The sequence below is a fragment of the Oncorhynchus gorbuscha genome, linkage group LG23 (genome assembly GCF_021184085.1).
Source record: "Oncorhynchus gorbuscha isolate QuinsamMale2020 ecotype Even-year linkage group LG23, OgorEven_v1.0, whole genome shotgun sequence".
Taxonomy (NCBI): Eukaryota; Metazoa; Chordata; class Actinopteri; order Salmoniformes; family Salmonidae; genus Oncorhynchus; species Oncorhynchus gorbuscha.
In genome coordinates, this window is record NC_060195.1 from 24,743,394 (window position 1) to 24,761,701 (window position 18,308).

The 18,308-nt window shown below is 44.5% G+C and overlaps 1 protein-coding gene across 6 annotated transcripts in view; it reads left to right on the forward strand.

Moving 5' to 3' along the window:
• Window positions 1-18,308, forward strand: part of LOC124011462 (mitogen-activated protein kinase kinase kinase kinase 4-like) — a 140,407-nt gene that overhangs the window by 70,240 nt on the left and 51,859 nt on the right. For all 6 annotated transcript variants that reach the window (XR_006834583.1, XM_046324876.1, XM_046324872.1 and 3 more), the window contains 5 exons: window positions 1,191-1,258; window positions 1,567-1,646; window positions 13,804-13,898; window positions 15,894-16,006; window positions 16,138-16,225. Coding sequence is in view for 5 of the 6 variants with exons in the window: in XM_046324876.1 (XP_046180832.1) it covers window positions 1,191-1,258; window positions 1,567-1,646; window positions 13,804-13,898; window positions 15,894-16,006; window positions 16,138-16,225 (444 nt within the window). In the remaining variant the exon portion in view is untranslated. The remainder of the gene's footprint in view (window positions 1-1,190; window positions 1,259-1,566; window positions 1,647-13,803; window positions 13,899-15,893; window positions 16,007-16,137; window positions 16,226-18,308) is intronic.

Below are 18,308 nucleotides of genomic sequence, written 5' to 3' on the forward strand. Positions count from 1 at the left end.
CTAATAAAAGCAGAGATGTGTATCCTTAGGATACAGCACTCTAGTGTTTTGTTACTGCTTGATATGGGAATATGGAGTTGATGTGCTTTAATTGCTTACAAGTTTTCTTGTTGCATTCATCACAGAAATAATTTGAAAAACATACGTGAGAAACGCAGGGACATGCAGCTGCCAGTAAGCCCTGTTGAAGGGATGTCAGTAGTTAAAGGGAGTTTGGTTTTCAGAACGATTTCCTCTTTCAATGGGTGTTGTCTTCCTTTCCTCTTGTGTGATGATATGACATGAGAAAAAGGTGAAAATGTTGACAGCTGTTGGGGACAACATTGAGAAAGAATAAACACAAGACCCGATTGCTTGCTTCACAGGCTTCTCCTCGTGTGTTCTCCTAAAGTTGGTATCCACATCCTCTATAGTAAATGATACAGTCCAGGTTGGCGGTTAGGATCAGTTACACATTTCTGGAGTCCCCACAGAGCATGCAGTGTTTCAGAATGTCCTAATATGTCCTAATGTTGTGATGCTTTGTGCAAGGTAGTCAGGCATATACTGTCAGTTGTGGAAAAAGTACCCAATTGCCATACTTGAGTAAAAGTAAAGATACCTTAATAGAAAATGACTCAAGTAAAGGTGAAAGTCACCTAGTAAAATCCTACTTGTGTAAAAATCAACCGTAAATCAAAAGTAAATGTAGTTGCTAAAATATACTTAAGTATCAAAAGTATGAATTAATTTCAAATTCCTTATATTAAGCACCATTTGTCATTTATTTATACATTTATGGATAGCCAGGTGCACTCTCCAACGCTTAGACATAATTTACAAATAAAGCATGTGTTTAGGGAGTCCGCCAGATCAGAGGCAGTAGGGATGACCAGGGATGTTTTCTTGATGAGTGTTTGAATTAGACCATTTTCCTGTCCTGCTAAGCATTCAAAATGTAACGAGTACTTTTGGGTGAATGAGGAGAATGTAAGGAATAAAAGGTATTCTGAGGAGAATGTAAGGAATAAAAGGTACTTCATTTTGTTCAGGAATGTAGTGAAGTAAAAGTAAAAGTTGATCAAAAATATGAATAGTAAAGTCCCGATACCCCCAAAAAACATATTCAGTAGTACTTTTAAATTTTTGTACTTAAGTACTTTACTCCACTGTATACTGTACCCTCACATGTCAAAATGATCTTTTTGAAGGTTCCGGAGCGTACAACATCCAAATCATATTGCAAAGAGCTGATGAATCATCACCGGACAGGGTTGAGGTACGTTTGTTACCACATCACACATCATTCAGTGTCAGTGAGCAGTGAGCAGTACTACCAGTTACAGGGTGGATAATCCATAGTCAGCTTTGACAGGACCCATGACAGAACATGATATATCTCTGAGACACCATTTGAAGTATAGAGCATGACATTGTGTGTGTGCCTGATTCTTGTCATCTGCCTCTCTCACTTTTTCTCTCTTTCACTTTCCCTCTCCCGCTCTCTCTCGTTCTCACTCACTTTCTCTCACTCTTCTCTCACTCTTCTCTTTCTCTCACTCTTCTCTCTCTTTCTCTGCTGTCCAGTGGGGCCCCTCAGTCTCCTGCGGAGAAGGGTGGGAAGTCCATGTCCTCTCATGGCAGCTCCAGTAGCAGCTCCCAGTCAGGTCTGTGTCCTCAACAATCACTCTCTCTCTTGTCTCTCTCTCTCATTCAACCATTCACTAGAGATGTGTTCACATAGCACATATGTAGATCCATCAGCTGCATAGTGTTACTACATGGTGAACTACAGCCTGTGTGAATGCATTGGGTGTCTACAAATCAGGCTATAACCTCAATACACAGGAAATGTGTCACTGAAACCTAAACATCCTGTCAGGGATTTTTCCCTCGTGAGTTGAAAGTGAGACCATGCACAGGGCCATTGGCTTACTGTTTAGCTTTGAAACTAAACAATTGTTTTAAAGCTCCAATGCAGATGTTTTTATTTCAAGATCAAATCATTTCTGGGTAACAATTAAGTAGCTTGCTGTGAATTTTAGCATTTTTTAGGGAGTAGATCAGCTTTAATATTACAGATAGATTGTAGATTCCATCAATGTAATTGTCTGCATCTTCCAATCTTCCATACTTATTTTTTTAGGGTTATCAAATGATTAAATAATTAACTATAGAATTTAACGTGATTAATTGCGATTAATCACACATTTTTATATTTGCTCAAATATTTTCAAAAAGCAGTGTATTGCGTTATAGGCATGTAGGGACTGAAACACAAAAATATTCTGATTAAATGTTTTTAATGGCATATTCACCATAAACAAGTTAAGCAATGTTAAGCAATACAAAAGTCCTGTAACTTACTAATGCTCCCAGTAGGTCACTAATGCTCCATCATAAATTCTCTCTCACACACACACACACACACACACACACACACACACACACACACACACACACACACACACACACACACACACACACACACACACACACACACACACACACACACACACACACACACACACACACACACACACACACAGTTAAAGCTTCAGCCATTCTAAATGATTGTTCTCCCCATTAGTGATTGGAGGGTTGTCTATAAGAAAAAAAACAATTAGCTCTATCGATACAGAGCATAAACTTGTCCAACAATGTCATGAATTTTACAGAACATAAACCTGTGACCATACACTTCAATCCTCCTCTTATGTCTTTTCACTGAGCCAGTTGCAAAGACAAACAAGCCTGTTGACATTTTCAGATGATAAAGCTGCTCTCTTCTTCTGTACGATATGCCCAGAGAGTGAAAACAACCTCTCACAAGGTACTGATGTGGCACGAGTTGCCAGGTACCTTTGTTTATTGCAGGCCAGCCTGGTGTGTGCCCCTGCATGCTGTGACCACCACTGTAGTGGACAGTCCTCCATGTTGAAAATGGGCTCTGCTTCGTAATGCTCCAAACATTTCTCAATGGACTCCTCCTCTTCATCAGAGTCAGACTCAGAAGAACTCAACAAAGGGGCAGCTTTCTTCATCGCTGGCTCTGAATCTGTTGCTTTATCAGGTTGCTGTGCAGGCCTCTCTTCCTTCAGCAAGATGCTGAACAAAGCCCACACCTCACCCCTCTCAGTTCTGGGAAGGCATTTCAGGTCCTTAAACCTTGGGTCGAGTGCTGTGGCGATCTTCAGCCATGTGAGGTTCGTGTTTTCATTGTGTGTCTCCAGTTCTGTTGTGAATGTTAGCCTGACTCTTACCATGGCATGGTCATCATCCAAGCTCTCCACCACTCAAAGGAGATGACACAAAGCAGGCAACACCACTGAGCAGGAAATGTACTTCTCTCCTCCCAGAATTTCAGTCAAGTACCTGCATGAAAAGCTATTCAAAATCACACTCACACACACACACACACACACACACACACACACACACACACACACACACACACACACACACACACACACACACACACACACACACACACACACACACACACACACACACACACACACACACACACACACACTCTCTCTCTCTTGCCTACACACACACACACACACACACACACACACACACACACACACACACACACACACACACACACACACACACACACACACACACACACACACACACACACACACACACACACACACACACACACACACACACACACTCTCTCACGCCTACACACACAATATATTATTATAACACACATAGTGAGATAGAGAATATAAACTGCAGGGCTCTAGTAGTGCCTCCAGTTTCTCCAGTTCAGCTGTGGTTGGCATGGTGATGTTCATTTTATGTTGGGCCAGAGCATCTCTCAGTTGTTGTTGGTTTCGATGGGCAAGCTTTACCATTTCCAGAGTGGAATTCCATCTTGTTGTTGTTACTTGCCTCCTAAGAGGAGGGAGGTGCAGTAGTCAGGAGCAGGAGAGCAAGGAAGTCCCAATAGCACAATCGTTTATTAGAAGCCCCAACTCAACAACAACAGGTGGAGGAACATGCCCAAATGAAGTCGCCACACACGGAGAATAAACACAAAACAAGGAGGAGTAACCTCTACTTCTAATTACAGTCCAAACCAGTACAACGACCGTGAGAAAGAAAACCCAGTGGCGCAAACACGCACCCCTAACATAGCAACAACAGTAAATAATCCCGCACAAAGAATAGCAGGCAGCGTAGGTTAATAAACCCACCGAAATAAACTAATAGGACACAAGTGTAAAGACAAAAACAGACAGACACAAACGAAAAGGAAAAATGGATCGGTGGCAGCGAGTAGGCCGGCGACGACGACCGCCGAGCACCGCCTGAATAGGGAGAGGAGCCACCTTCAGTCGTGACAGTTGTGACATCTTGTGCAAGTGACTCCTTATTTTGCAACTTGATGTTGTCCTAGCTCTGCAGCGTTTGTTGGGCTGTGTTTGAAATGGCCAATAATTTTTCGGCATTTGGCAAGGGCATTGTCGGACCCGCTGTTCTGTAGGGACACTGATGGACCTTTGGAGACTTTGCGCTGTGCAGGGCAGGTGTTCAATACGCAGATGTTTTGCAGCTGCAATCTTGTTCCGTGGTAACACGTGGTAACTTTGTTTTAAGTGTTCCACTGCTTTGCTAGATCCATGAAATGCCCGGCGAACTTTTCAGCATAGTGCTTCTCTTCTGTCTTCATAAAACCTTCTTGAAGCTAGCGGTCACTATTTTTATTTTTGGAAAAATAACGTTCCCAAAGTAAACGGCCTATTTCTCAGGACCGGATGCTAGAATATGCATATAATTGACAGTTTATGATAGAAACACTCTAACGTTTCCAAAACTGTAAAAATATTGTCTGTGAGTATAGCAGAACTGATATTGCAGGCGAAACCCTGAGGAAAATCCAATCAGGAAGTGCCTCTTATTTTGAAACCCTTCTGTTACTTTGCATAACTATCCTCCTTTTAAAGGGATATCACCCAGATTCCCTTTTCTACGTCTTCCCTGAGGTGTCTACAGCCTTTAGACCTAGTTTCACGCCTTTATGTTGAAGAGCGTAAAAGACCACATTGCGTAAGTGGCCAGCTGATGGCTCTCAGAGTGATTCTTACGTAAAAGAGAGGTAGCCCTTTTTCCTGCCAGTCCTACTGAAAAGCCAACTGTCCCGGTTGATATATTATCAAATAGATATTTGAAAAACACCTTGAGGATTGATTATAAAAAACGTTTGCCATGTTTCTGTTGATATTATGGATATAATTTGGATTTTTTTTTTCCCGGCGTTGTCGTGACCGCTATTTCTGGTGAATTTCTGTACATAATGTGACAAACAAACTGAGGTATTTTGGGTATAAAAATAATCTTCATGGAACAAAAGGAACATTTGCTGTCTAACAGGGAGTCTCGTCAGTGAAAACAGCCGAAGATCATCAAAGGAAAACGGTTAATTTGATTGCTTTTCTGATTTTCGTGACCTAGCTTCCTGCTGCTAGCTGGACATAATGCTATGCTAGGCTATCGATAAACTTACACAAACGCTTGTCTTGCTATCGCTGTAAAGCATGATTTCCAAATCTGAGACGACAGGGTGATTAACAAAAGGCTAAGCTGTGTTTCGCTATATTTCACTTGTGATTTCATGAATATGAATATTTTCTAGTAAGATTACTGACCGTCGCGCTATGCTAATTAGTGTAGTTGCTGACAATTCTCCCGGATCTGGGATGGGTAGTTCCAAGAGATTCATTAAGGCCAGAGCGTGTTAATGCAGTTTCCAGTTTTCTTCGATGTGGTGCGCAGTCACCCCAAGGTAGTTATGGTGACTGACTGAAGTCCAGTGGTCTCCCGTGAGAGCAATAGCTGTTGTATGTTTCAACTCCTCTGCTTTTTTGTAGCCCTCACGCTTTCATTACAGCTGTTATGCAGGTGAATGAGGACCCAAAAGCGACTTGGCGAAAACAGAGTCTTTATTCCAGTAAAGGAAATAGGCAATACTCCTGGACAATCAGAGCAGAAAACAAAACATAAAAAACTTAATTCCACTCGTAGTGACGAGGACAGACTGGAGACTCGACCATTAACTGTAGGTTGCCTCGAGAAGGCACCGACCGTAGCAGACTCAGACACCTGCTCACACGCAGCATCTGAGGGAAACAAGACACGACAGGGCGAGACAAAGACACAGCACGGCGAACATAATACAAGGATCCGACAGGACAGAAACGGAAAACAAGGGGAGAAATAGGGACTCTAATCAGAGGGCAAGATAGGGAACAGGTGTGAAAAGACTAGATGATTGAGTAGGAGAATAGGAACAGCTGGGAGCAGGAACGGAACGATAGAGAGAGGAGAGAGAGGGAGGGAGAGAGAAAAAAGGGAACGAACCTAATAAGACCAGCAGGGGGAAACGAACAGAAGGGAAAGCAAAATGACAAGACAATATAAGACAAAACATGACAGTACCCCCCCACTCACCGAGCGCCTCCTGGCGCACTCGAGGAGGAACACTGGCGGCAACGGAGGAAATCATAGATCACAAACGGTCCAGCACGTCCCGAGAAAGAACCCAACTCCTCAGGACCGTAACGGAAAACGATAAAAAGGGAAACTAGGGTACTACTCTAAAAAAAAATGAGACACGGGTAGAGAACTGAAAGCTTTAGAGCAAACAGGACCAAACAGGCCAGGAGAGTAACAACTAGGGACAGACTGAGACACAGCAAGGGCAGGAACAAGACCAGGAGAGATGCGGTGGCAGGGAACAGACTGAGACCCAGCAAGACCAGGAGCAGAAGCAGAAAAAAAATTACCAGACTTATTCTGCGCGCAGTCCGAACAAGCAGCCACGAAACGGCGCGTGTCACGCTCCTGAGTAGGCCACCAAAACCGCTGGCGAATAGAAGCAAGCGTACCCCGAACGCCGGGGTGGCCAGCTAACTTGGCAGAGTGCGCCCACTGAAGAACAGCCAGACGAGTAGAGACAGGAACGAAAAGAAGGTTACTAGGACAAGCACGCGGCGACGGAGTGTGAGTGAGTGCTTGCTTAACCTGTCTCTCAATTCCCCAGACAGTCAACCCGACAACACGCCCAACAGGAAGGATCCCCTCGGGATCGGTAGAAGCCACAGAAGAACTAAAGAGACGGGATAAAGCATGAGGCTTGGTGTTCTTAGTTCCCGGGCAATAAGAAATAACGAACTCGAAACGAGCGAAAAACAACGCCCAACGAGCATGACGCGCATTCAGTCGTTTGGCAGAACGGATGTACTCAAGGTTCCTTTGGTCAGTCCAAACGACAAAAGGAACGGTCGCCCCCTCCAACCACTGTCGCCATTTGCCTAGGGCTAAACGGATGGCGAGCAGTTCGCGGTTAGCCACATCATAGTTACGTTCCGACGGTGACAGGCGATGAGAAAATACGCGCAAGGGTGGACCCCATCGTCAGTATCGGAGCGCTGGGACAGAATGGCTCCCACGCCCACCCCCGACGCGTCAACCTCGACAATAAACTGTTTAGTGACGTCAGGTGCAACAAGGATAGGAGCGGATGCAAAACGCTTCTTGAGGAGATCAGAACAACAATCATACGACCGGTGAGGAGGAAGGGAGTTGGTTCTGGACCGACTGAAGACCGTGCGCAGACCATGATATTCCTCCGGCACTCCTGTCAAATCACCAGGTTCCTCCTGTGAAGAGTGAGCAGAAGAAACAGGAGGAATAGCAGACATTAAACACTTCACATGACAAGAAACGTTCCAGGAAAGGATAGAATTACTAGACCAATCAAAAGAAGGATTATGACACACTAGCCAGGGATGACCCAAAACAACAGGTGTAAAAGGTGAACAAAAAATCAAAAAGAAATGGTCTCACTATGGTTACCAGATACAGTGAGGGTTAAAGGTAGTGTTTCATATAATATACTGGGGAGAGGACTACCATCCAAGGCGAACATGACCGTGGGCTCCCCTAACTGTCTGAGAGGAATGTCATGTTCCCGAGCCCAGGCTTCGTCCATAAAACAGCCCTCAGCCCCAGAGTCTATTAATGCACTGCAGGAAGCTGCCGATCCGGTCCAGCGTAGATGGACCGGTAAGGTAGTACAGGTACTTGACGGAGAGGACCGTCTAGTAGCGCTTATCAGTCGCCCCCCGCTTACTGATGAGCTCTGGCCTTTAACTGGACATGAAATGACAAAATGACCAGCGGAACCGCAATAGAGACAGAGGCGGTTGGTGATTCTCCGTTCCCTCTCCTTAGTCGAAATGCGAATACCCCCCAGCTGCATGGGCTCAACACCTGAGTCAGTGGGGAAAGATGGTAGTGTCGGAGAGAGGGGGGACACAGTTAACGCGAGCTCTCTTCTATGAGCTCGGTGACGAAGATCTACCCGTCTTTCAATGCGAATAGCGAGTTCAATCAGAGAATCCACGCTGGATGGAATCTCCCGAGAGAGAATCTCATCCTTAACCTTAGCGTGGAGTCCCTCCAGAAAACGAGCGAGCAACGCCTGCTCGTTCCAGTTACTGGAGGCAGCAAGAGTGCGAAATTCTATAGAGTAATCCGTTATGGATCGATTACCTTGACATAGGGAAGACAGGGACCAGGAAGCTTCTTTCCCAAAAACAGAACGATCAAAAACCCTTATCATCTCCTCTTTAAAGTTCAGATAATCGTTAGTACACTCAGCGCTTGCCTCCCAGATAGCTGTGCCCCACTGCCGAGCCCGACCAGTAAGGAGTGATATGACGTAGGCAATCCGAGCTCTCTCTCTTGAGTATGTGTTGGGTTGGAGAGAGAACACTATATCACACTGGGTGAGAAAGGAGCGGCACTCAGTGGGCTGCCCAGAATAACATGGTGGGTTATTAACCCTAGGTTCCGGAGACTCGGAAGACCCGGAAGTAGCTGGTGGCACGAGACGAAGACTCTGATACTGTCCTGAGAGGTCGGAGACCTGAGCGGCCAGGGTCTCAATGGCATGCCGAGCAGCAGACAATTCCTGCTCGTGTCTGCCGAGCATCGCTCCCTGGAACTCGAGAGTAGAGTAGAGAGAATCCATAGTCGCTGGGTCCATTCTTGGTCGGATCCTTCTGTTATGCAGGTGAATGAGGACCCAAAAGCGACTTGGCGAAAACAGAGTCTTTATTCCAGTAAAGGAAATAGGCAATACTCCTGGACAATCAGAGCAGAAAACAAAACATAAAAAACTTAATTCCACTCGTAGTGACGAGGACAGACTGGAGACTCGACCATTAACTGTAGGTTGCCTCGGGAAGGCACCGACCGTAGCAGACTCAGACACCTGCTCACACGCAGCATCTGAGGGAAACAAGGCACGACAGGGCGAGACAAAGACACAGCACGGCGAACATAATACAAGGATCCGACAGGACAGAAACGGAAAACAAGGGGAGAAATAGGGACTCTAATCAGAGGGCAAGATAGGGAACAGGTGTGAAAAGACTAGATGATTGAGTAGGAGAATAGGAACAGCTGGGAGCAGGAACGGAACGATAGAGAGAGGAGAGAGAGGGAGGGAGAGAGAAAAAAGGGAACGAACCTAATAAGACCAGCAGGGGGAAACGAACAGAAGGGAAAGCAAAATGACAAGACAATATAAGACAAAACATGACAACAGCTAGTGTATTTTTGTAACAACAGTGGCTCTCGAGGATAACTCATACGTTGAGTCGTTCGACGCTATCCGTATGATAACCCCTCATGCCTTCGTTCTCCACAATGTGGACTGGCCTGCAAGCTGTTGCTATCCATGCTTGTGTTAGCTTGCTGCTTGTCTATAGGCCTCCCGCGTGCACACTCTTCTAGCTTAGCCTGCCGAAGATGTCCTCCATTGCTACTAACAACGTTACTTGTATTGCCGGCCTCAACACTATATTTTGCTTGTAAATAACAATGAAAACCCCCCATAACGTCGGTAATAAACTATTTCTGCCTTGCAGTAGATGCGAATTACTTTGGTTTTACACATAGTGCCATCTGGGAGTGATTTGAAATTGAAATTTAAAAGGCCCTTACTAGCATTCTCCATCAATCATTCATACAAGGAGCAAGCTAGCACATCGTCTGCCAGGGCTTGAATTAAGCAAATGCGTTAATGGCATCAAACAAATCTACAGCATTAAAAATGTAACCATTAACGCGTTATCAGGTGCAGAGTAACACAGCAGGCAGAGATGAAGGTAAATCCAGAACGTTAACTGAAGTATTCACAGGAAAAACAACAAAGCAAGTTCATATGCGTACAACACAAAACAAGACAAGAGACCTGAGCAACCGGCTCAGTTCCATACAGGAACCTAAATAATCCTAAACCAGGTGAACCCAATAATCCCAATCAGGCTCACTTGGACACTAGAAACATAAGGATGCCATCCAGTGGCTCCCTCCCAGATAACACTCCATGATGACCTCTAACCTGTGACAGGACCCCCGACCCCCCCACCCCCGCCCCAAGGAACGGCTTTCGACGTTCCACCAGAGGTAGCTGGACGTCGGCGGAAGTCCCGAATGAGTCCGGGGTCCAAACTGTCCCGGGACAGAACCCAGGACTGTTCCTCAGGGCCGTATCCCTCCCAGTCCACAAGATACTGAGTCCCCCGCCGGATCTGATGACTGGAGAGGATGCATCCCACCGTGTAGGCTGGCTGTCCCACTATCATGCAAGGCCGAGGTGGAGGCCGGGTGGCCGGAACAAGAGGACTGGATACCACAGGCTTGAGTCTGGAGACGTGGGATGAAGACGGTAGGCCACTGGATTGATGCGCCGTAGAAACTTGAATGGCCCAACGTACCAGTGTGCAAACTTCCAAGACTCCATGCGTAGAGGCAGGTCCCTAGGAGACAGCCAGACCATCTGGCCTGGACGCAGGAGGTTGATGGCACGATCGTAGGGCTTGTGAGGAGGTAGTTTGCTGGCCCTTTGTTTGCTGAAGGCCTGACCCTAATCTCAGTAATCCCGAGGTATGCGGGAATGTTCAGGCTTGTTACTCCCAGACGGAGGCACAGGAGAGTCAAAATTCTCCAGATGATCAGGATCGGAAAGGTCTGGAGAGAGTTGCTGGCAGGTGAACTGGCATGAAGGATTCCATCTCAGTCAATCTGAGGATTATGCGTGGAAAGCCACGGATGTCCAAGAACCAGGGGAAGCTCAGGACAGTCCACCAGATGAAACTGGTTAAGCTCCACATGGTCATCCAGAACTTGTAGCTGAATAGGCATGGTGAGTTGCTTCACCTTCCCAGACCCTATGGTTTGACCATCCAGCGCAGTGACCGACAACAGAGGGGCCAGCTTAATGAGTGGCATTCCATGGTGAGTGAGAGCCGACCACAAGTGGTGGAGCTCGAAGTGTCCCTCGGATGATGGAGAAATCTCTGCTGGGTCCATTTTTGGCTCAGGTCTACTGTGACAATAACTCTAGTACGAACTCGGACCCAGGCACAGAGAAACACAGCAGGCAGAGATGAGGGTAAATCCAGAACGTTAACTGAAGTATTCACAGGAAAAACAACAAAGCAAGTGCATATGCGTACAACACAAAACAAGACAAGAGACCTGAGCAACCTGCCCAGTTCCATAGAGGAACCTAAATAGTCCTAAACCAGGTGAACCCAATAATCCCAAACCTGCCCTTCAGGGATAACACTCTATGATGACCTCTAACCTGTGACAGCCTTGATGACAGCTTTGCACAATCTTGGCATTCTCTTAGCCAGCTTCACCTGGAATGCTTTTCAAATAGTCTTGAATGTGTTCTCATATATGCTGAGCACTCGTTGGCTGCTTTTCCTTCACTCTGCTGTCCAACTCATCCCAAACCATCTCAATTGTGTGGAGGCCAGGTCATCTGATGCAGCACTCCATCACTCTTCTTCTTGGATAGCCCTTGCACAGCTTGGAGGTTTGTTGGGTCATTGTCCTGTTAAAAAACAAATTATATTCCCACTAAACTCAAACCAGAAGGACTGGCGTATCACTGCAGAATGCTGTGGTATCCATGCTGGTTAAGTGAGCCTTGAATTCTAAATAAATCACAGATCGTGTCACTGCAAAGCACCCCCACACCATCACACCTCCTCCTCCATACTTCACGGTGGGAACCACACATGCAGAGATCATCCGTTTACCTACTATGGGTCTCACAATGACACGGCGGTTGGAACCAAAAATCTCAAATTTGAACTCATCAGACCAAAGGACAGATTTTTCATCGGTCTAATGTCCATTGCTCGTGTTTCTTGGCCCAAGCAAGTCTCTTCTTATTATTGGTATCCTTTAGTAGTGTTTTTTTTTTTTGCAGCAATTTGACCATGAAGGCCTATTCACGCAGTCTCCTCTGAACAGTTGATGTTGAGAAGTGTCTGTTACTTGAACTCTGTGAGGCATTTATTTGGGCTACAATCTGAGGTGCAGTTAACTCTACTGAACTTATCCTCTGCAGCTGAGGTAACTCTGGGTCTTCCTTTCCTGTGGCGGTCCTCATGAGAGCCAGTTTCATCATAGCGCTTGATGGTTTTTGCGACTGCACATGAAAACTTTTAAAGCTTGAAATTTTCGCATTGTCTAACCTTCATGTCTTAAAGTAATGATGGACTGTCGTTTCTCTGCTTATTTGAGCTGTTCTTGCCATAATATGGACTTGGTCTTTACCAAATAGGGCTTTCTTCTGTATACTTTTTACAAGGCACACCTGTTAATTGAAATGCATTCCAGGTGACTACCTCGTGAAGCTGGTTGAGAGAATGCCAAGAGTGTGCAAAACTGTCATCAAGGCAAAGGGTGGCTACTTTGAGGAATCTCAAATATAAAATATATATATTTGTTTATCACTTTTTTGGTTACTACATGATTCCATAAGTGTTATTTCATAGTTTTGATGTCTTCACTATTCTTCTACAATGTAGGAAAGAGGAAAAATAATGAAAAACCATTGAATGAGTAGGTGTGTCCAAACTTTTGAATTGTACTGTATATAAAACACAAACATTTTTGACTACACTGGGCCTTTAAGTTTCACGTGAGGGTGTGTGGGTGACTGGGTGTCGGTGAGGGAGTATGGGTGTGGGGGTGTTGGTGAAAGGGGGAGTGTGCGTGAGGGAGTGTGGGTGGGTGAGGGAGTGTGAGTGGGTGAGGGTTTGTGGGAAGGAGATTGGGTGAGGTTGTATCTGTGTGGGAGTTTGTGAGAGCGTGTGAGTGGGGGTGTGTTAGTGAGCAACAGGCCCTGTCGTAGATTGGGTGTGTGGAAAACCAGTACAATTAATGGGTAGACTCTCAAAAGAACTGCCTTTTGGATAAGAAGGAAAAAAGGAAAGAAAGGCTGGGTAATGTGTTCAAATATCCCCTTTTTCACAATTACTTGTCTGAGGAATTTTAAGAAAGCAGTTCACGAATATGGTAAATAAATGTGCTAACATGTCGTGGTTAAATTCCAAAGGAATCTTATAATGTACATGAAGATGGAGCATTAGCTCAAAGAGAGACATAATAATGATAATGAATTTGACATTTATAGTCTTTTACCAGTTCATTACATTGTCGCTTTCACGAAGTAATCCAGTGGGAAAACAAGGAAGCCCTTACAATATATCCTGATGCCCTAGTCCATATCTGGACTTGCTCATCATATTAACGCAGCATACTGAGGTCTTGGGGCAACTGACAACTTTAATCCATTATATAGTTTGAGGAAAGCTCCCATAATGAGCCACCAAAGCTAACTACAGTATCTGAATGGCTCTGGTAATATTTAGCAAGAGTGTACAACATAGTGAGATGGGAGATTTGAAACATGTCTTTTGACTCTATCAGGTTACTTCAAGCTGGAGAGCCCTCTGCTGCAGAGCCGTCTTCAGCAGTACAAGAAGTCTAAGGAGAATTCTCCTGGAGCCCTTCTTCAGCAACATGTAAGTATCTGTCTTCTGTCACCATCCTAGCATCTAGAACACGATTCCACATCTAGTATACGTCAGATTTAAAATGTAGTTTTCAGCCATGATTGTCATAATTGTTGTCGTGGGACAAGTTGTTATTTTCTTTATTGGCTCCCGTTGCCCTGTGGTTCTGGAAAATACTGACATCTGTAACACTTTACATCTTGGTCACCGAGCTTGAAGGCCATCATGTTGGTCTCATCTCTACGTTTGTCAGATGTCAGTTACTGTTGTTTGTTACTGTTTGGTTTGAAAAACATTACTGTAAGGAACAGATGAATCCGATTAGCTCTGGATGTGAAAGAGGAGAATCCGTATGACCATCTCTCACATCTGTGTTTGCTTTCATCAAAACTAAGAATGCTGTAATTCCTCCTCTGACTCAACTTTATGTCTAAATAGTGTATTATTCTTGCATATCTGTTCTAAACTAAATATTGCATGTTATGACTAGTCCTAATGATTGGAGATTAGAGGTACAGTATGCCATTTAAGATTCAGGTCATTCCGACGGGAAGCAGAGGTGTCCTGTCCTGTCTCTGATTCCCTCCAAAGGACACATTGTGTCATTGTGTTTTATTCAATAACATATACCTGCTTGTCATCTTCATGTGGACTGACAATTATTCCTGTATTGGATTAGCATTAGCAGTCCTGTATTATTTCATAATCATGTCTGCCTGCCTGCCTGCCTGTCTGTGTGCCTGTCTGACTGTCTGTCTCAGGAACTCTGATGTCTGGTGTTCTATCTCTGATGTCTGGTGTTCTATCTCTGATGTCTGGTGTTCTATCCATGATTTCTGGTGTTCTCTATATGATGTCTGATGGTCTATCTCTGATGTCTGGTGTTCTATCTCTGATGTCTGGTGTTCTATCCATGATGTCTGGTGTTCTATCCATGATGTCTGGTGTTCTATCTCTGATGTCTGGTGTTCTATCCATGATTTCTGGTGTTCTCTATATGATGTCTGGTGTTCTATCTCTGATGTCTGGTGTTCTATCTCTGATGTCTGGTGTTCTATCTCTGATGTCTGGTGTTCTATCTCTGATGTCTGGTGTTCTATCCATGATTTCTGGTGTTCTCTATATGATGTCTGATGGTCTATCTCTGATGTCTGGTGTTCTATCTCTGATGTCTGGTGTTCTATCCATGATTTCTGGTGTTCTCTATATGATGTCTGGTGTTCTATCCATGATTTCTGGTGTTCTCTATATGATGTCTGGTGTTCTATCCATGATTTCTGGTGTTCTCTATATGATGTCTGGTGTTCTATCCATGATTTCTGGTGTTCTATCCATGATGTCTGGTGTTCTATCCATGATGATGTCTGGTGTTCTATCCATGATGTCTGGTGTTCTCTATATGATGTCTGATGTGTTCTATCCATGATTTCTGGTGTTCTCTATATGATGTCTGTTCTATGGTGTTCTATCTCTGATGTCTGGTGTTCTATCCATGATTTCTGGTGTTCTCTATATGATGTCTGGTGTTCTATCCATGATGTCTGGTGTTCTATCCATGATGTCTAGTGTTCTATCTCTCATGTCTGTTTTTTATCTCTGATGTCTGGTGTTCTATCTCTGATGTCTGGTGTTCTATCCATGATTTCTGGTGTTCTCTATATGATGTCTGGTGTTCTATCTCTGATGTCTGGTGTTCTATCTCTGATGTCTGGTGTTCTATCCATGATTTCTGGTGTTCTCTATATGATGTCTGGTGTTCTATCTCTGATGTCTGGTGTTCCTACTCTGATGTCTGGTGTTCCTACTCTGATGTCTGGTGTTCTTACTCTGATGTCTGGTGTTCTATCTCTGATGTCTGGTGTTCCTACTCTGATGTCTGGTGTTTTATCTCTGATGTCTGGTGTTCTCTATATGATGTCTGGTGTTCTCTATATGATGTCTGGTGTTCTATCCCTGATGTCTGGTGTTCTATCTCTGATGTGATTCTCTGTGTTTCTCTCTCAGGGTTTCGGCCACTTCTCTGGGTTTACGTCTAATCTCAGTCCGTTTGTCAAGGCAACAGAGTACTCCTCTTCTAGCGATGAAGTTGGGAGTAGTGATGATGATGAGAAAACCCGGTGGGTTCACCTCGATTGATTTATTGATTAATTGATTTTATTTGATACTTTTCAAAAAACATACAGAGCAAAAAACAAGAGCATTATCCATTAAAACACTGCTATCTGACTGCTGTTGTCTGTTTCTCCAGGTCTCCGTTGAATGGGAAAGGAATGTTCTTCCGTGGAGCCCCTGATGGGATTGTCCTGCAGCCCCACCATAATCTTAACCAGACCCCGGTATACATACACCTCATCCATACATTACGACCTCTTTGGGACATTTTGGAGTGGAAAAGTACTCACTTATTAACTTTGAGAGCTAATCTAGCTGCTTTCCTTCCCAACACAGCCAGCTGCTTACCTTACCAACACAGCCAGCTGCTTTCCTTACCAACACAGCCAGCTGCTTTCCTTACCAACACAGCTAGCTGCTTTCCTTCCCAACACAGCCAGCTGCTTACCTTACCAACACAGCCAGCTGCTTTCCTTACCAACACAGCCAGCTGCTTTCCTTACCAACACAGCTAGCTGCTTTCCTTACCAACAGAGCCAGCTACTTTCCCTCCCAACACAGCCAGCTACTTTTCTTACCAACACAGCCAGCTGCTTTCCTTACCAACACAGCTAGCTGCTTTCCTTCCCAACACAGCCAGCTACTTTCCTTACCAACACAGCTCGCTTGTCACTGATATTAATTCTGTACTTGATGGAAACTCAGACCAAATCTTCCTCAAACTCTCAACATTGAACATAAATATGTTAAATGCTTTTAATGGATATATAGTTAGAAAACAGATGAATAGTTTCAGTCGATTCTGGTTCATACTACAGTGTCATCTTCATTATATCAGAGTAATAGGTTGCTTAAAGTGAAAATCCACTCAAAACTATCTGTTGGTATTTTTTTCATTAGTCCACTGTTGATACAGTGCCAAAATGTTTTGCATTTCAGTAGTCAAGTTTTCAAGATATTGGACTTTCAAGAAGCAAAGAGTCACCAGCCACATCATCATGGTTTCCATGAACTCTGCTAATTTGTGGTGGTCAAAGGTAGTGCACTAAATATGGATTAGAGTGTCATTTGGGATGAACCCAGAGCCACTTGAGCTCAGGGTTGTCACCAGTCCCGCATGGGTCATTTTCATGACAAACACTAAAGGGCACTTTGTGCATACTAACTAACACATGGAGCAGATGCTACTAACTAATAACCAATTTGATCACCCTGTTTCAGGACAACTTTTGTATTTGAGATTTTAAAAGGCTTCTGAAGTTTGTACAGTCGTGGCCAAAAGTTTTGAGAAAGACACAAATATTAATTTTCACAAGTCTGCTGCCTCAGTTTGTATGATGGCAATTTGCATATACTCCAGAATGTTATGAATAGCGATCAGATGAATTGCAAAGTCCCTCTTTGCCATGCAAATGAACTGAAACCCCCACCCCAAAAAAATTCCACTGCATTTCAGCCCTGCCACAAAAGGACCAGCTGACATCATGTCAGTGATTCTCCCGTTAACACAGGTGTGAGTGTTGACGAGGACAAGGCTGGAGATTTCTTTGTCATGCTGATTGAGTTCGAATAACAGACTGGAAGCTTCAAAAGAAGGGTGGTGCTTGGAATCATTGTTCTTCCTCTGTCAACCACGGTTACCTGCAAGGAAACACGTGCCGTCATCATTGCTTTGCAGAAAAAGGGCTTCACAGGCAAGGATATTGCTGCCAGTAAGATTGCACCTAAATCAACCATTTATCGGATCATCAAGAACTTCAAGGAGAGCGGTTCAGTTGTTGTGAAGAAGGCTTCAGAGCCCCAAGAAAGTCCAGCAAGCGCCAGGGCCGTCTCCTAAAGTTGATTCAGCTGTGGGATCGGGGCACCACCAGTACAGAGCTTGCTCAGGAATGGCAGCAGGCAGGTGTGAGTGCATCTGCACACACAGTGTCACGGTCTTCCTCCTCTTCATCTGAAGAGGAGAGGCGAGAAGGATCAGAGGACCAAAATGTGGCGTGGTATGTGTTCATTGTGAATTTTAATAAAGAAAACACTGAACACTGCAACACTATACAAAAACAATAAACCAATGACAACCGTGAAGCTACAAATGAGACCTGTGCTGACACAAGCCACTAACATAGACAATCACCCACAAACAAACAGTGCAACCCAGGCTACCTAAGTATGATTCTCAATCAGAGACAACTAATGACACCTGCCTCTGATTGAGAACCATACTAGGCCGAAACATAGAAATCCCAAATCATAGAAAAACAAACATAGACTGCCCACCCCAACTCACGCCCTGACCATACTAAATAATGA